The sequence below is a fragment of the Magallana gigas genome, chromosome 5 (assembly GCF_963853765.1).
Source record: "Magallana gigas chromosome 5, xbMagGiga1.1, whole genome shotgun sequence".
In the NCBI taxonomy this organism is placed as follows: Eukaryota; Metazoa; Mollusca; class Bivalvia; order Ostreida; family Ostreidae; genus Magallana; species Magallana gigas.
Window position 1 is genome coordinate 48,775,188 of NC_088857.1, and position 21,040 is coordinate 48,796,227.

The window sequence follows — 21,040 nt, forward strand, 5'->3', positions numbered from 1 at the left end:
CTTTTGAAGAGTTTCATGTATATTTCACTATTTCTAGTTCCACCAAATTTGATTAAAAATAAAATGTGTTTTGTCAAAGATTTAGATTAAACATAAGGTGCGAGTAACCATTATTGCCGAGCACCCATTATTGCCGATTGTTATAAAAAAAAAGAGCAAGATTTCCGCTATATCTTCGTTGTTTTTAGCTACAAACCAAAATTAATAAATAGTAGAATTTTTAAGACACTATAAGAGTTGGGAATGAAGAAACTTTACTTCCGACATCTCGGAACTCACCTTATCAAAGGTAAGCCTATGAAAACGTATCTCAATTGTATCCATGCGATGACAAAAGCCAATGAATGTTTGACTTGTAATTCACTTTGATGACAGGGCATTTTTTGTTTAGGTCCAAATTCGAAGAATATTTACCTCAGTGTTATAATATTTGACAAAAATAAGCAAGATACCATTTCTACTACACAATATTTAAGAAAGAAAACCGAGCGTCTGCTGGCTTGTAATAAAAATAGTAGAATATGGAATTGATTTCTTTTTCTTGTACACATATTACTGTCCATCATTTCTCTCTTTTATTAGGATTGTGCTTTTTATTAAATGACAATAAAATCTACATTATGAATTCACTAAATATTAACATATCTAAATAACAAGCTCTTTCTAAAAATGTCGTATAACTTGTCAATTTTATACAGCAACAAGTTCATACGTTTGAAAAGATAGTTAGAGCAATTGAATGTGAATATTCACAAAAATGTGAAGTTACGTAAGGTATGGTGTTTTGATTTTTATCAATTTGCAAAGCCATACGAAAATGACTATACATTGCAAGAATATAAATTAATAAGTAAATATACAAGTGTATAATCTATAAAAAAAATGTTAGGCTATGCACACTGCATTTCTTGTTTGCTAAACCATAATTTTCAAAAGAGAATTCTACATCAGGTTCAAAATTTTTCGTTACACCGGACCATCGGTGGTAAAGTTTCGCAATGTCATTTTATATATTGACTCGATGTAATTTCCAACGTCCAAAATTTAAACGAAAAGTCGTAAAATTTACGTAGCATGAAATATTTCTATACTCTGATGACCCCGACACGTTGAAAATTGACTCAAACTTCGTAGTTATGAACTGTCTTTGAACTGAACTGGAACTTGCCCTACATGGTTTAAATGTACATGTATTGAAAAGTTTGTCTTTCAGACTGTCCGATACATATGCAGATGTGGTTGAAGTATTTTAGATAAATTTGTCCTATTAAAATCATTTAATCTGAAGACTCAAAACTTGGTATCAATTTATTCCTTTATGAAGTTCTAAAAGTAATTATTGTAAGTCATAATAAAAAAAAATATACCGGTTGATAGAAACAGTTAACTTGTATGTTCACCATCTAAACTGATGAAATATATTAAAGTAGTACAGTGTTTATAATACGTAGTACTTACAGTACTTCTTACACCAATACAATTCTCATTTTGCTACAACAAACGACATTTATTCCTTGCCCCAACTTTTTTTTCGTGGGAGCGAATTTTATGATTTCTTACAAAGCCTCAAGCATAAAAATACCCGACCTTTTTCAGAATGTCATAATCAAGAGGACGAGATGCATACATGTATATATCTTATGAAGATCAATCATAATGACTCTTATTTTTTAAATTTAAACCTTATTTCTTAAATACTATAAATTTGTGGCATTCAAATATCACAAAGTCTGAATCGGCTAGTTTATCACGAAATCATTACGCAAATTGGTGAAACAACGCTGACTATATGTCATGTATGAGTTTAATGACATCGCAGAGGTTTTTTAATGGCTTAATGAATTAATACAGTAATACACCCTTTTAAAAATTTACTTGTTGGATCTAGCCGATTGTCTCTTCTCTTCTTGTATGTCATACAATATCTATTCTCAGCAGTAATATAAAATTATTACATTAATCTTCTCATACGAAAAGAAAAGATTTTTCCTTGATGCTAGATGATGATCTCATTATTTCGTTTCAATAATAAGTATATTTTTATTGACAAAGATGTACGGTGGATTATAATTTTATACAATATATAACATTAAAAGTCGAGAATTTTGTCAAACAAAATAAATAATTTTGCAATTATTACTGGTAGGGTATTGTCTGTTTCTTATTTATTTGCAACAAATTTCGATGTTTTGTTGATAGACATCCGTGACAATATTTCATTGATAAACTACCGTGACTATATTAGCAGATTAACTGCTATCATATACTGTGTTTATTCAGTTATGTATTTAGATTGGCGAGTGAACATAAGCATTATCAAATTCACTTGATTGGTTATTTAAGTAACATAAAGGCATAAACCAGCGTATTTTCCAGAGCCAAACTATATTAGATGGTATGACGTCAAAATAATAATTGTTTGGTTTCCAAAATAAAAGAGTTCTGCATCATGTTTGCCTCATGTGAATTGTGATATCTCCTATCTCAAATAGATAGACTGGCATTTTCATAATTCAAACAAATCACAACAAACTTTGAGCTCTGTATCTCGCTTATAACTCGACGACTAACACTCAAATTTTGGCTTACTGTTAAAAATGCCTAAATAAAGCATTGTAAACATTATTATCAAAACCGATTTGGTTTGACTTTTCCTATAGCGTCACGATCATTTCTGTCAGCTACGTCATGCATAAATTATACACGCCGCCGTTGTGAAAACTTTATGATTGGTTGAGTTAGGCGGAGTTATCAGTACATGTTTATGCAATGCCAGAGCTGAAGGATTTCTCAGAACAGTTCATTTCCCCCCAATATTATTCATTCAAAATCGACTATCCCCTATGTTTAAATTCTGTGCAAAACTCTCTCTCTCTCTCTCTCCCTCTCTCTCTCTCTCTCTCTCTCTCTCTCTCTCTCTCTCTCTCTCTCTCTCTCTCTCTCTCTCTCTCTCTCTGTAAACGGGCGTTAAACCATAGCCTCAACTCAAGCTACGGTCCAGAGTACGGCGTTATAAAAAATATAATATTTAGAAGTTGCATGTGCTAAGCGTTCAATTCATGTAAATACCGTAAATGTGTAATATGCACATGTATTACCTAATAACTTGCCAGTCGAAGTGATAGATATGAATTCCTCGATTTCTACACCTTTCGATCGGCAATCGACAGTCAATAAAAGAATTGAAGGATGGTGTGAAAGAACGAGACGGAAGTGGAGAGTGCAAGGGGGTTTGTACATGTGCGTCTTCATTAGACAAGTGTCCGATTAGTTTCTCTTCTGTTGCCCTATCACTTTCGATGTAAATACATGTATATATACTAAAATATCCACAAACCATTTACTGCAGATTTCTTTATTTTACCTGTCTCTGAACCGCCGATCACCAGCTCCATACATGAACAATGGTTTGTTTACATACATAAAAAATACAGTTCTTGATCCGCCTTCCGAGTACGGAAGAAGGTTGTTTAATAGGAGAAAGTTTAGGGCAAGTAAAATACAATTATTAACAGTAGTAAACTTAATGAAGAATTATTTTTTTTTTCTTCAAAAATTGCGTTATTTTTATATGCGGCAAATTGCCGTAAAGTTTTTTTGTACATGTAAGTATTGTATGCACTGTAGCTTTATATTTTCTAACCCAAAATTTATACATAGAGCTACAGCTATATATATGTTATGTACCGTATGTATTGTATCGAAAAATAGCCCAATTTCGACAGTCACGAGTACCCATGTGAATTTTTCATTCTCAGATATGTTGTTGTTCTGTCCGTGCATAATTTAGTCTTAGTTAACCCGCAGCCAATCAGCGGTAAGCTGAATCCACCAATAAAAAAATTGTGGTTAAGGTGCGGGTATTGTTTATGTATGACGTAGCTGAAAGAGTTGAACGCGAAGCGATCGGTAAAGTCAAACCAAATCGGTTTTAGTAATAACAACCGAAAAATAGATTTGAACCGAAACCTTGACCATGTTTCTTTAATTTAGAACCAATCTTATTCTTATATATTTGGATGTGTAATAATACGATACACCTTTATTATTCATCACTTAAGGTTTTCAGCTTAAAGTTTAATACAAAAACATGTCTAACGTTTCATATGATGTTATCATTTTTAATCAGGATAGTCCGTCAAATCGTTTCAAAAAATTAAGAACGAGAAGAAAAAAATGATGGAACTTGATCTTTGCCTTTGAAAAAATGATAAGACATACGTGTTATCCTCAGTCGGTTTTAAAATATACTTTACAACATAACATTTTTTATAACCGGTCGAGATTATATTTATCAGTATAACACCTCAGAGTAATATGTAACTCTCGCCAAAAGAACTCTTCACAAAGTTCCTAATGTATTTAAACTTACCTTTTATCTCAAATACTTCTACACCTGATTTGATATTAACAGGTGTATTATTAAGCAATGGCTATTTGTAGATAAAACAGCTTCCGTCATTAGGTTTGTAGAAGAAGGTTTGTAGAGGCCATTTCGTATCCACACAACGAGGTACACTCAATACGTGATAACTTTCCGTCCACCACAGCCAGATCCGAGCTAGGTATCATATTGCTGTACATACTTTTCTTTGCAAAGTTGTATGTTTTAACTTCGCCTAAAACAGCTTGAAAACATAACAAAGCAGTATGACATATGTTAAAAGAGAGTATCATGATCCAAACAAATGAACCAAGAGCCGTTTTATTTATATCAAACAATGTCAATTGAGGGTAAAAATTCACAAAAAAGAATATTAAAAAAATATGGAGTTTTTTCTAATAAATGTAAATTTATTTAAAGAATTATCAAGCTTATTTCCATAACTCTTTCTGATGATAATTGTTTTATTAGAAGTTTATCGTTTAATTCGAAGATTTTTGAGATTATACTTCTCTTAATTTTTCATCTGAGTAATATCTCAAAACATTGAGCAATTGTAACTACTTAAAGTACTTACCTGTTATATAAAAGAACAAATCATATATCACAACAAAATGCATATCACAGGATAATACCCAATAAGCAATAATAAGCAAGTCTTGGTCCGAGTCTTAGTAATAGACTTATGTCTATGGCACTTTTTGTGAATTCATTTTATGTGTCAATAAACTATAGTAATTAATTTCTATACTGAAGTAGCTAATACATAGTTAATGAGCATGTTGCTTTAGAAATATGGTATTAATATTAAAATGTTATTCCCAGCAATATCTAAGCTGAACTTTTAACTTCAGTGACAACTGATGAATAAGACATTCTAGGCTTATTATGCAATATTCAAAGTATTATCAAATGGACAATATCGCATGTATAGACTAATTTGAATGATAAGGATGGTTTAAGCTTTGTTCAAAGAAACTTTTAAAAAGTCGTGAGTTCGCTAATAATTATTTCTGCAAAAGGGTATGTGGGGAGCTTTATTGATCTAGTTGAAATGATTGATTCCTATAATTAGATAATTTCAAAGACCTACACAGCGTGAAAAAATTCTGTTCAAATGAACTTAAAATTTAGCTTAAAAAGTGCATTTTGAGTTTTTTCGAGCACGTTAAATTGTTGATATTGTGTGTTTTGTTCACATTCAACATAAATCAACTTTGTCTGTTACATTCATGTGTTCAAAATTTGTGATTAAAATACATTTATTGAGAAACTTTGGTAATATAGCGTCCCTAGGTATCGTGCTCGCTCGTAGAATCCTAAAAATTTTAAATTATAAATTTTATCAACATGTAAGAAGTTAAACACTTCAAATCGTAGCACGAAATTGTGTCATAAATTGTTATGAATTTTATTCTCGGGAAAATTAAGTTGTCGATCCGTGACAATAACCAAAACTATGTATAAAGAACACAAGAGGAATTGATGGTCGTGGCCTTTTTAAAACTAAAATCCTTTGGACAAAGAGCAATAAATAGTATAAGAACTTATTCCAGTATCAAAGCTATTATATTTCCAAATATTACAGCTTCTCTGTACACATGTGCCTTTATCTTAGCAAGTTTAAGTTACAAACCTAAAATTTGCTTACCGCTACATTATTTTTACAAAAATCTATCATTGTATCTTTCTGAGCATTGTGAACATTCCGGATATATCTTTTGTTGACCGTTGATAATCTCTTTTTAGATTGTCGGTTTTACCCAGCATGCTATTTGCACGTCAGGGACAACACATGAGCATGCTGTAATCGGGGCGAGTCAGTTGTTCGGCAGTCTTATTGTTGAATATTATATGTTTTAATTCTTTATAACGGTGCTGTTTCAAAAGATCTAAAATACAAATTAAATGAGATAAATCGTATAAGGTAAATAGAACATCTAATATTTTGTGATTTTAAAATTTGCTTCATCCAACTCGCGAGCCTCGCGAGTATATACTCCATTTAAACGAGTTGGATAAAGCAAATATAAAATCATAAAATATAGATATCCTCTATATATTGCAATAGTATGAAAACTATTTTAGCCAGTTTTTTGCCATCATTTAACACAATTTAGAGTTTTTCATCACCAAATACAACAGAACATGAGCTTAAAGCTTCATGTTTTAAAATCTAAGTAAGGTATAGTACATGTAGTTAATTTCTTTACCACCAGCTGCCTTAATGATTTTTTTAATGACAAGTAGATATTACTTTTTTTGTTTCAATATCTTTCTAAAGAAAGGTAAAAAATAATCACTATTTATCGTCTGAATACTATAATAAGGAAAAACGATAAACCAAAGTTACATAAAAATATGCAATTAAACCAGGTACTCAAATAAATTTTCTAAAAAACATTACTTGTTTTATTTTGATTACAGAAAAAAAATTATTAATGTAATATGGTGTCTATAATTTTACAGTTGTAACACTGCAAATACATACTTTATAGAAAAAATATAAAAAAGAAAATATTTTAAACATCTTGTGTTTGGCGAACAACTCTTGTCAATAAAGCACTATTACTTCTCTTCCATTGCTTTTATTGTTTCAAAATGTTTATCATTTTCCCTTTAATTGGCACGAGCTTTTTGTATAGTTGTTGACGTAGGCTTTTATTGTTGTATAATTGTATACGGACTTTTCCGGTATTTTTCCCGATTACGACAAAGAGCACACGGCGGGTGTGACTGGACAGCAGATGATGCTCACTCCTCCTAGGCACCTGATCCTACCTCTATCTATTTAGAGGTCCGCGTTGCTCTCTTTGAATTTGTATTTCGTTTAATGGATTTTTGAGATGGTTCACGGTTTGTTATTGTCATTTTTTCACTGTATTAATCTAGAATAAAACTTATTATTAATTACTGAAATTATTTGATATGTAAGAGGAACAAGTATATCCATATAAGGTTAGAAACATTTGAACCAACCTTTCATTAAAAATGATGGTATTTATTTGTATCTTTTTATTCACATTGAATAAAGAGTTCTATACAGTCAGTTCTTTACAGTCAGGCAGGTAATTACTCCAGCAAAGGCAGATCAAGGTCATGATTGTCCTTTAGGATAATTTAATCCCGGAAAAACTCATTCTTGTATACTGATTACTCTCCAGAACATTTCCGCTATATAGTGAACACCCACCCTGACCAGTACAACATCCACCTTTGTCAGATTTAGAATGGTCATTGTAGAAGCGACTGCTCTATCATTATGATCCATGGCATCGGCCCAGCTAGCATCTTTTACCTGACCATTTTTAACAACTTCAATTATGCTGTGAGATTTGTCACGTGCAGTCGTGCTTGTATGAAACATATAGAGACCGATTTCAGGAGCTGTGAATTTGCCAGATCTTGCGTCATATCCGTTTCCGTTATTAGTTTCAACGCTATCAATAACAAGTGTCTTATATATGGAGATGGTGTTAATTGGGAATATTTTGATATGTATGAAAAAAGGCAATTCAATGTCCTTAAATGTAGAAAAGTTCAGATTAATTTCACTGTGAAAAAAAAAACTTTTGAGAATCATGTGAAATTTTCTAAACAAATTGTACTGTTGCCAAAAATTTAAGGTCTTAAAAACAAAACCAAAAAAATCAATAGTTAGGTAAGAGTAAGAGCATATGTATATTATAAATGCATATTGTTTCCGAAATTATTTTTCTATAGAGTTATTAGGTAAAAGTATAATTTTGAAAATAATATATTTTAGAGGCTGTAAGTTTCGTACGTGACTGCTTTCCATTCCGTTGAGAGCAAAGACTGCAAATTGTGTCTTCCATTTCTTTCCGGTCACATGATTCATCGCCATTAGCGACACACAGACAAAAAACAACAAGAATACAAATTGTGCTCATTGTAAGTACATAGTAACGTGTATCATGCTGACCAAACGCAACTTACAGGTTTTTTATATGAGTACATGTATATATAATAGTATTGCAAGCTGTTGCTATACTTTATGTAATATTTCAATTCAGTAGTCAGAACATAGGAATTTTGTAAATATTAAACAAATTTATAATTATCCAGCTGTTTAGGGTATCGCTTTTAGTTTTCAATGAAAATATCGATGAATATAGTCCCTAAATCATATGAGGAAATGGTGTAATTAAGAAATCAAGTACGTTTTCAAAACTTATTCAGATTACCACACATGTTTAGGGTTAATAAATCTTTAATTAAATGTTAATCATAAAAAATGTAGTACCTCGAATATATTTCGAACTGACTGAAGTTGGTACATGCACATAGAAAAAGTTCTAAATTCAAACAATGAAAATTGGCCATAATAAAAAATGAATATATTTTTTTTTCTTTTTCTTTTTTTTTTTATCAGAAATTAAGTTTTCTAAAACTTCCCAATAAACAGTATCTGTTAATTTTCAGAATAAAATTTTCGTCAGAATACTAATCAGGCGTATCTTCTTTTTAATATGGTTTATATATAATTTACAATTTTTTGGAGAGAGAAAAATCAACACAGTTCATCTTTAATTTTTCCCTATATATACTAGTATTAAGAAAGCTTTTCTTTTTCGGGAAAATGTAGCTTTAAAACATATAAACACAGCAACTAGCCCTTTAAATGTTTGGATTATTAATCGCCCTATGGATAATGAATTCCATAGCTTGTATTGCATCTTCAAACTGAATGCTTTTAGGTCCCTTATCAGTGTTGATTACACAATTATTTCAAATTATGCAACAACCATTTTGGGATTACTTACTTGTATTTTCTGCTAGTTACTGCCCAAATACTAGAAATCACATTTCTTGATATTAGTATTTAATGATTTTTCAAAGAAAAATAAATTTTTTTGGTTAACCATTATAATGTTTAGCTTTCATTTAGTGTCTTGCTATATTTGTAGTAGGCCATGTGGTTTACCAATTAACTAACATATTTTTTTGCACATCTCATTTTCTCTGGAGATCAATAGAGCATCAAAATGGTCACCACAATCCAACCCTCATAAAATCACCGCAGTAGTTGACGACAACAGAGAGACTTAATCAGGTTACAGTTAAGTCTTGTGTACTATTGGTCTCTAGAAAGTGTCTTTAAAATATGAAATTCTTAAAACTAAACATTATCCACTTAAAGATTGAAGCTGGCTGACCAGTTTCCACCAAAATTTAGTATTTAACTAGATGAAGCTCCCCAAATCTCTCCACAACGTGTTAATGTCTTGTTGTTAGACGTAACACTTTTTTTTCTTTTCGACGTCTATTCCTAATTTCTAAATGTCAATTTTGATACCATATATTGTCTTACTTTGAAAGGATGTAGTAGCTGGTCACTCTTTTCACTACATGTCAACATGTAACAGTATATATATAATCCCTGTTTGGGAGGGTAACAGTTGAAATTGACACCCCGAGAAAACCATTGTCAACCGACGCGAAGCATCAACAACAAATTTATATACGGAAGCATCTGCAGTTTGTAGCAAGAAGGTGGGGAGATAAATTTCACTTGATACCAACCAATAATTGATGCTGTGGCATCTCTCTCATTATTGTGAGTACAAACAAAGGGGTATATATACGAAAGCCGAGAAGGATCATTCGAGATTCGAGATTCGAAATACGAGATTCGAAATACGAGATTCGAGATTCGAAATTCGAGATTCAATATCTAAATTAACCAATCAAATCAAGGATCTGAAAATATGTATCCTAGCGACATCAAACTGTTCTAAATAAAAATCATACGTACATGCTCTTATATACAAATAAATGCTATGTTCACTTCTCCCTACCTAACTTAATAATTATTTGTATTTACTTTTACACAGAATATCTAAGTAGACTAGTAATAATGCAGTGTGCTTCGCGGATCTAAGTGATTTTGTTTGCCCTGGTGCATTTCCACCTGATGCGTTTGAACCCTAAGGTATTTCACCACCAGTAATAGTTTAAAACCCGGGTTTATTCACCCCTTTTGTGTAAAAATGCGGTTATGGTAGAGAACTTCATAAGCGTAGCTAATTTTTTCTGTAGGGGGTCCTAGGCCAATTTTAAAAAAAATTACTATGTAAATTTAATAAGCTCCAATTTTCCCGAGGAGGGGGTCTAGATCCCCTGACCCCCTCCTTTCTAGATCCCCGCATGAAGATTAGTACATGTGTCTAAATAATCTAAATATAAATAATCTGTCCTGTTTCACTTATAAATATAAGCATACCTTATCGTTTTTATGTATGCATACAGTGATACACTAGTACTATGATTATAAACAAATCATTGAGATATTATCACATCATACGGACTTATTAATAAATACATTTTTTCCCTTTTCCTCAGTAAACAACTTATTATGAGTCTTACTTTTGGAATTGTTTTCAATATAGAAGGATACCTACTCTCTACAATTAAAGGTAGGGATGATAGGGTGCCAATTTGTTCACATTGCCGATTTCTTGTGCAGAGAACAGTAAAACCCTTTATTTGATTGTGCATGAATATTTCAAAATTAATTGTTGTACATATAATTTGTTATAATTCATTCATTGATATATCAACAAGAAAGAATAAAAGCATATGTTTCACAGCCAAGTTAAGTTTCTCTGTAGTTTCCTACCCCCCTACCCACCACCGCACCAAAATTGACAATAATTACATATAAGTCATACAAATGTTTACTTTTTTTGTAAGTAAATCTCTAAAGATGTAAATAAGCACTGCAAACAAAGATGTGTGTATTTAATATACTACTACATTACACTTAGCCAGATAAAATGTAATCAGGATGAAGCTACAAGGGGTGAGTGGTGCAAATTTACCAATTTGTCGCCATACACACAGAACACCAAATAAAGAAACTGTGAGTGGTGTGTGGAATGCATAAAAGATGGCGGCAAATTATCTCAAATAATCAGTGCAAAAACCCACAAATAGGCTGTTATTTGTTACATATCCTGCAAAAACATTGATAAAAAATGTTATCGTCCCATAACATAGCCGATTAAGTTAATGTGTACATATGGTCAACGTACATGTAATTCTAATATACAAGAAGGCGGACGTATCAGGCGGGGATCCAAAAAATTAAATTTCAAAAATGATCGATTGAATTACATTAAATGCTTTGAAAATTGTTTTAAACTATCGCACGGGTCAAAATGCGTGATAGAAGCTATGTACAGTGTAATTGGAAACTTTCATTTTATATCAATATGTAGTATTACCTATTATAACAAATGAGAGTATAGCACAACTGCCACAAGCAATACGTGTCCTTTACCGGCACCACCTCCCTCCCCATAAAAAAAGATGAAACAATTGTCGTTTTATTTGCTAAAATGTGTGTGGTTCAAGATTTTTCTAAAGGACATACCCGATTAGAATTGAAAAAAGGGTCGTACGTTTAAAATTAATTTTATCAAAACTTTTAGATTCATTTGGTTATATTTTGGTCCATTTGGGTAAATATATGCACCAGCGCAGCTCTAATTTATATATAATCAGGCCATAAATTCAAAATATTTTCAAAAATTAATAGCTTTAAATCCAGTGGATGAAAGAAAATGAAAGCAAGTCGAACTCGATGAGTGCTAATACCTGTGTTGAATGAATGGTACAGTAGGATATGCGCAAAAAAGTCCCGTCTACTCTTTCCTACCCTATAATTATTGGAATATTAAATCCGATTATAAGAGTCAAATTAAAAATCAAGTACGGATATGTACCTGTTTATCAAAAGTAAAACTACTCATAATTTATCTAAAGTGCATCGTTATGGAGCTACACAGAAAGTTTTATATTAATTTGCCGAGCCAAATAAAAAAACCCTGGAAAACGAAGAGAAAACAAAGTGGGGACAGAATAACTGACAAATTAATAAGGACTATATAGCCGCCGCCCCCCCCCCCTTGAAATGTATATACTGAAAACAGATTATTGGCGTATAACATCCGCACACAATTTAAAGAAAATTTCATGTTTTTTTTATCATTTTCGCTAGCTAATGTAAGACATCACAAATACCCCACGGAAAAGGAAATGCTAGGTGATGAGAGAGAGAGAGAGAGAGAGAGAGAGAGAGAGAGAGAGAGAGAGAGAGAGAGAGAGAGAGAGAGAGAGAGAGAGAGTCGATGTAAATCACAGCTGCGCTAACACCGTTAAAATTAAAGCTTGCTAGTTGGCCTGCCCTACCCTAGCTACCTCCTCTCTTTTCTCGTTTTAGAGGCTTAATTATTGTCTATATATGCTTGTAACAAATCAAATCAATTTCAAATTCTAAATCAAACTGAATTTGACACTTCAAAACTCTCTCTGTCTGTCTGTCTGTCTCTTCTCTCTCTCTCTCTCTCTCATATCGACAATGGCATTGCCATACCCTACAATACACTATTCTTATCTGGGTTTTTGTCTTTGAGGTTGTAAATCATTATATCTTCTATGGTTTAAAACTTTATCATAACCTATATTTTGACATGTCGATTATTTTTTTGAGTTTCGTTTCATAGCTAAAACATTTAGATTAAACAGATCTTTCTTCGCGAGCCGATTTTTACACAGTTGGGGCGAATACACTTTGGGTTAAAATTGTTCGGGGGGAAATACATACAGGGCAAACAAAACCACTTAGATTGGCAAAGCCAACAGTGTTATTTCTAATTTAATTGTTTATACTGTGTGGGGTTAATTCATCAATGTTAATTTAACCATTTTATAACCACTATACAACGTGTTAATGTCTTGTTGTTAGACGTAACACTTTTATTTCTTTTCGACGTCTATTCCTAATTTCTAAATGTCAATTTTGATACCATATATTGTCTTACTTTGAAAGGATGTAGTAGCTGGTCACTCTTTTCACTACATGTCAACATGTAACAGTATATATATAATCCCTGTTTGGGAGGGTAACAGTTGAAATTGACACCCCGAGAAAACCATTGTCAACCGACGCGAAGCATCAACAACAAATTTATATACGGAAGCATCTGCAGTTTGTAGCAAGAAGGTGGGGAGATAAATTTCACTTGATACCAACCAATAATTGATGCTGTGGCATCTCTCTCATTATTGTGAGTACAAACAAAGGGGTATATATACGAAAGCCGAGAAGGATCATTCGAGATTCGAGATTCGAAATACGAGATTCGAAATACGAGATTCGAGATTCGAAATTCGAGATTCAATATCTAAATTAACCAATCAAATCAAGGATCTGAAAATATGTATCCTAGCGACATCAAACTGTTCTAAATAAAAATCATACGTACATGCTCTTATATACAAATAAATGCTATGTTCACTTCTCCCTACCTAACTTAATAATTATTTGTATTTACTTTTACACAGAATATCTAAGTAGACTAGTAATAATGCAGTGTGCTTCGCGGATCTAAGTGATTTTGTTTGCCCTGGTGCATTTCCACCTGATGCGTTTGAATCCTAAGGTATTTCACCACCAGTAATAGTTTAAAACCCGGGTTTATTCACCCCTTTTGTGTAAAAATGCGGTTATGGTAGAGAACTTCATAAGCGTAGCTAATTTTTTCTGTAGGGGGTCCTAGGCCAATTTTAAAAAAATTTACTATGTAAATTTAATAAGCTCCAATTTTCCCGAGGAGGGGGTCTAGATCCCCTGACCCCCTCCTTTCTAGATCCCCGCATGAAGATTAGTACATGTGTCTAAATAATCTAAATATAAATAATCTGTCCTGTTTCACTTATAAATATAAGCATACCTTATCGTTTTTATGTATGCATACAGTGATACACTAGTACTATGATTATAAACAAATCATTGAGATATTATCACATCATACGGAATTATTAATAAATACATTTTTTCCCTTTTCCTCAGTAAACAACTTATTATGAGTCTTACTTTTGGAATTGTTTTCAATATAGAAGGATACCTACTCTCTACAATTAAAGGTAGGGATGATAGGGTGCCAATTTGTTCACATTGCCGATTTCTTGTGCAGAGAACAGTAAAACCCTTTATTTGATTGTGCATGAATATTTCAAAATTAATTGTTGTACATATAATTTGTTATAATTCATTCATTGATATATCAACAAGAAAGAATAAAAGCATATGTTTCACAGCCAAGTTAAGTTTCTCTGTAGTTTCCTACCCCCCTACCCACCACCGCACCAAAATTGACAATAATTACATATAAGTCATACAAATGTTTACTTTTTTTGTAAGTAAATCTCTAAAGATGTAAATAAGCACTGCAAACAAAGATGTGTGTATTTAATATACTACTACATTACACTTAGCCAGATAAAATGTAATCAGGATGAAGCTACAAGGGGTGAGTGGTGCAAATTTACCAATTTGTCGCCATACACACAGAACACCAAATAAAGAAACTGTGAGTGGTGTGTGGAATGCATAAAAGATGGCGGCAAATTATCTCAAATAATCAGTGCAAAAACCCACAAATAGGCTGTTATTTGTTACATATCCTGCAAAAACATTGATAAAAAATGTTATCGTCCCATAACATAGCCGATTAAGTTAATGTGTACATATGGTCAACGTACATGTAATTCTAATATACAAGAAGGCGGACGTATCAGGCGGGGATCCAAAAAATTAAATTTCAAAAATGATCGATTGAATTACATTAAATGCTTTGAAAATTGTTTTAAACTATCGCACGGGTCAAAATGCGTGATAGAAGCTATGTACAGTGTAATTGGAAACTTTCATTTTATATCAATATGTAGTATTACCTATTATAACAAATGAGAGTATAGCACAACTGCCACAAGCAATACGTGTCCTTTACCGGCACCACCTCCCTCCCCATAAAAAAAGATGAAACAATTGTCGTTTTATTTGCTAAAATGTGTGTGGTTCAAGATTTTTCTAAAGGACATACCCGATTAGAATTGAAAAAAGGGTCGTACGTTTAAAATTAATTTTATCAAAACTTTTAGATTCATTTGGTTATATTTTGGTCCATTTGGGTAAATATATGCACCAGCGCAGCTCTAATTTATATATAATCAGGCCATAAATTCAAAATATTTTCAAAAATCAATAGCTTTAAACCCAGTGGATGAAAGAAAATGAAAGCAAGTCGAACTCGATGAGTGCTAATACCTGTGTTGAATGAATGGTACAGTAGGATATGCGCAAAAAAGTCCCGTCTACTCTTTCCTACCCTATAATTATTGGAATATTAAATCCGATTATAAGAGTCAAATTAAAAATCAAGTACGGATATGTACCTGTTTATCAAAAGTAAAACTACTCATAATTTATCTAAAGTGCATCGTTATGGAGCTACACAGAAAGTTTTATATTAATTTGCCGAGCCAAATAAAAAAACCCTGGAAAACGAAGAGAAAACAAAGTGGGGACAGAATAACTGACAAATTAATAAGGACTATATAGCCGCCGCCCCCCCCCCCCCTTGAAATGTATATACTGAAAACAGATTATTGGCGTATAACATCCGCACACAATTTAAAGAAAATTTCATGTTTTTTTTATCATTTTCGCTAGCTAATGTAAGACATCACAAATACCCCACGGAAAAGGAAATGCTAGGTGATGAGAGAGAGAGAGAGAGAGAGAGAGAGAGAGAGAGAGAGAGAGAGAGAGAGAGAGAGAGAGAGAGAGAGAGAGAGAGAGAGTCGATGTAAATCACAGCTGCGCTAACACCGTTAAAATTAAAGCTTGCTAGTTGGCCTGCCCTACCCTAGCTACCTCCTCTCTTTTCTCGTTTTAGAGGCTTAATTATTGTCTATATATGCTTGTAACAAATCAAATCAATTTCAAATTCTAAATCAAACTGAATTTGACACTTCAAAACTCTCTCTGTCTGTCTGTCTGTCTCTTCTCTCTCTCTCTCTCTCTCATATCGACAATGGCATTGCCATACCCTACAATACACTATTCTTATCTGGGTTTTTGTCTTTGAGGTTGTAAATCATTATATCTTCTATGGTTTAAAACTTTATCATAACCTATATTTTGACATGTCGATTATTTTTTTGAGTTTCGTTTCATAGCTAAAACATTTAGATTAAACAGATCTTTCTTCGCGAGCCGATTTTTACACAGTTGGGGCGAATACACTTTGGGTTAAAATTGTTCGGGGGGAAATACATACAGGGCAAACAAAACCACTTAGATTGGCAAAGACAACAGTGTTATTTCTAATTTAATTGTTTATACTGTGTGGGGTTAATTCATCAATGTTAATTTAACCATTTTATAACCACTATATAAGAGCTATTAAGACATTTATTTGTAGGAAAGAGCATGTACGAATGATCTTTATTTAGAACAGTTTGATGTTGCTAGGATACAGGTTTCAGATCCATGATTTGATTGGTTAATTTAGATATTGAATCTCGAATTTCGAATCTCGAATCTCGTATTTCGAATCTCGTATTTCGAATCTCGAATCTCGAATGATCCTTCTCGGCTTTCGTATATATATACCTTTTTTACATTGAATATGATGGCAAACAGATCTGATGCTTAAGAGGTTTAACTGCTTCAGAATTTACACTTGATGACTATACTGTTTGTTTTATACCTCTTTATGCATACCTGCTTCTATAAAAGAACCTTATTTGTATGTTCAGTCCATGCATTATACAACGGAAATATCAACTTGAATAAGAACATCATCATGCAATCTGATATTTCAATAATTTACTTCGATTAAAAAGTAAGAGAGATTTATTTCGTAAAAATACCACTGTCCATGAAAGACCGATGATTAAAAACACAATTAAAATACGGTTTCTCTGCTTATTTACTTATGCTTTGAAGCACGCTTAAGATCGAAAGAATTTGATTAACCATTTGCAGAATGTGTATTTTCTTTAGCCAATAAAAGTTGGACCCAATGCGGGAACACCTGTAGCTATTGGACTTTGCGGCAAATCATCAATTGGGAGATGGAGCAATGGTGAACCAGTATCTTTCAATCATCCCATGTCAAAACCCAAATTATTGATTATAACTCAGGAGTTCACTCATGCTATGATAACTACTGTGGTGTTTTACGGGTTTATTCTACTGTAGATATCCGGATCTTTGACAGATGCTGCATTAATATTCCCAAGTTTTTTGTGTGTTCAATGCTTTCTCTTTTGTGAAATAAATTACACAATGGTTTATGTTAATTTGAAAAAGCTATTCTCAAACCTAATAATGATGAAATCCTATTATACTTTATATTTCTAAAAACTAATATTTTGTCTTTTTCGGTCATTTGACTGAATACATATGGATATAGACAGTAAATATGCCTTTTACCTTGATAGGCTTTTCCGCTTGCATTGAAAATAGTTTAACAACAAATATGGATATAGACAGTAAAGGATAAAATCGTGTTTTTGGCCCTTTTTTCGGTCACTTTTTTATGTTTATTCCTCTCTCAATTTTAACGTCATTTATCAAATAGTTTAGTCATTTTCCAATAAATATTGAATGTCATAATGGTTTTAAACTGCTGGTTGGAATAAAATTATTCGTTGTTTTCTTGGCCTTACTGCTCTGTAAATATCTTGCATGGAGGTTAGATCTAACATTGTAATGCAATGGTGTCGGAAGCAAATTGAAAGTGGGGGGGGGGGGGGGGCTAACCTTGTCAAAAAATCTTGACAAGGAAAAAAAAGTCTGGTTATGGGGTTATGTAAAGCTTTGCAAAAAGGTGGGGGTGTCATTTATTTATAAATAAGTTTTCTTGAAAATGAACTTTTTCTGGCGCAGCTGGAATAAACAACATTTATTAACATGCGAGTAATATCTAAAACGTATAAATCATTTAAGCTGTAGACAAAACAGACAAAGATTTTGAGGAACTGTCACCAAAGAAAATGAACGAAAATGTGAATGATCATTGAACAGTCACGAAGTCATTGGGATCTTTGAAATTCTTCAATGTACATGCCGATCAATTCTTAAAGTGTGTATTGCAGATATGTGAACGTGCTAATCCTTAACGAATTTAAGATAGTTACTAGATTTATAAGAGAGAAGTGTGAAAACGCGTGGTTGTAAAAACAGAAAGAAATAAGGGGAAAACTATTATCATGGCAAGATAGTTTGTAAATCAAATCTGAAAATTTATCATATTTCGTATTTATCATCAGGTTGTAATAGACAAAAATAACCATCCATACTGTCTGGAGTGCTAGTGTGCCATTTCAAAATTCAAAGTTTACTAAATGATAAAATTCAAAGTTTTTTGAATGATATGAATAAGTATTAGTATTAGATGGAATGGTCCGGAGACTTTATGCAAGGTTCAATGTAACATTAATGCCTAGAAGGTAAAAGAATTAATTCTCTTAGACAATCGCATGTTTTTCCCGACATTTCCCTGCACACAACATCGCATTTTCAAGATGACAACGCACCAGTGAACACGGATTGAGTTGTAGAGGAATATAAACACTCATATAGTTATCAAGGTGTGTTGTAGCCAGCAAAGAGTTCGAAGCTAAATAGTAAAATGTTAAATTTACAACAACAACAATTTGCTTAGCTATAAAACAATACTTGATAAGAAAACATCTATTTATTTAATATTCTTGGGTAGATTTATGTAATGACCTCGACAATCAAGCATTAAGTTACTACCTCCGATCAGCTGTTCGAAGTAATTTCATCATGGCATGATATCATATTATAATACCTATTAGGTCTCAAGACGCATAATAAAATGTATTTGACCCAAAGAACAACAAACAACATGTTTCATTTTTTTTATTTTCCAAGCGCGATTAATATCAAATCACGCCCGGCTGTTTCCGTGATTACGTTTAGCTAGACGTCGTACCTTTAATTGCATTAGTTTGAAAATTGGAATTCAACTTCAGGTGTTACCAAATATTGCATAAAAATAGAATTTCAGGTTTTTGTTTAACAAAAAAGATTTATTGATAAAAAATGTTTTATTATAACATTGAGCTTAAGTAATATAGTTATATGGGTTATCCAACTGACTGTATATTTAACGTGCTATAAAATTGTAATGATGTTTTGGAATGTGATCCTATAAAAAAATCTTCATTAATTATTTTTGGATTTATTATACATATATCTTTGCATTGTACAATAGCATATCTAAATTCTAAGTCACTATGTTATGTTTCTTTGTGTTAATCATCCTAATGCTGTAGTTTATTTAAGATGATATAATATTATCATAAAATTTATACAAGACCAGTTTTTACCTAGCTAAATGAATATACCAAGGGGAATCTAAATTCAGCCTTTTGTAACACACCAATAATGAAAGGTTTTTAAAACATACCAGAAAGGTTACATTAATACTTTTTATATCCTATATCTTTTTTCATTAAGCATGACAGACATGCTCAACAGTTTCCTAAACATTACTGAGATATTTTTTTCAATCGTTTTATTTAAAGAATTAATAACCAACGTATTTAACATATAGCTGGCAAGATAATTTTCCTTTCAAAGGCAAATGCATATCATGTTCCTTCTTTAGGTCAGTTTAAATCCGGAAAAGTTCATCCTGTTGAACTGATTACTTTCCAGTTTATTCCCTCCATAAGCTATGCCAACCCTCACAAAAACAATTTCTCCTTTCGTCAAACTCAAAATGGTCATTGACAAAGCGGCAGCCCGATCATTATGATCCATAGCATCAGAGAACGTGACGTCTTTCACCTCACCATTTTTAACCACCTCTATAGTACTGTAAGATTTGTCATATGCAGCTGTGCTTGTATGAAATACGTACATTCCGCTTTCTGGGGCTGTGAATTTGCCAGATCTTACGTCATATCCGTTTCCTGCGTTAGTTTTAACCCTCTCATAGACCAGAGTCTTATATTTAGAGATGGTGTTGATTGGGACATTTTTCGACATGTAAGCAAAAAAGGCAATTTGATGTCCTGAAATGTAGGAAATTACAGATTTAATTTATTGTGATAAACCAATCAAAACACATTTTTCAATAATTTAGTTTCATTTAGTTTCCTTTTTGTTAAAAACTCTTTATTCATTAGTTAAGTGTCTTCTTGTTTTGAAAGAATGTTAAAAGTTAAACGCATTTGGTTTTTAAAGTTTAGCATCTATTCATATCCATTAGAATGAAGTTGTAAATGAAGACAAAAAATTCCAACATCTGTAAATGTACCTGAAAGACTTTCTTTTCGCTGGGAACAAAGATTGCATATTGTGTCTTCCATTTCCTTCCGGTCACACAATTCGTGGCCATAAGAGACATTCAGATAAAGAACGACGAGAATACAAATTATGTGCATTGTAAGAGTATATCAACACGTAGTTTTTTTTACTGAACGCAACTTACTGCTATTTTATATGAGTAAGAGAATTGCATGCTGTAATAAGTTCAAATTTCCTTGAAAATCGATGAATATAAAACAAAGTCATGTGTCAAAGATGTGTGTAAAAAAATATTAGGGACTGTATAAGTTTGTTAACAAAACATTTCTGGAATATTGCACATTATTTACAAAACAATTAGTAAATGTTTTAGATTATAAAACGTTGTTCATCTAAATAAAAATGTGATTTAAAATAAGATTCTTTTTTTTTTTTTTTTTTTATTAAATTTTTATTGTCATTTTCATAATTATTACAAGGAATTCAAAAAGACAAAG

General features: G+C 32.2%; 1 protein-coding gene across 1 annotated transcript; it reads right to left on the reverse strand.

The window, feature by feature from the left end:
• Nucleotides 1-19,789: 19,789 nt before the first annotated feature.
• LOC105319835 (C1q-related factor) lies at nt 19,790-20,697 on the reverse strand. Its single transcript, XM_011417534.3, has 2 exons — nt 20,554-20,697; nt 19,790-20,308 (listed from the first exon to the last, which is right to left on the reverse strand). The coding sequence occupies exons 1-2, from the start codon at nt 20,678-20,680 to the stop codon at nt 19,896-19,898; spliced, it is 540 nt and encodes a 179-aa protein (XP_011415836.2). The 5' UTR covers nt 20,681-20,697; the 3' UTR covers nt 19,790-19,895.
• Nucleotides 20,698-21,040: the final 343 nt, after the last annotated feature.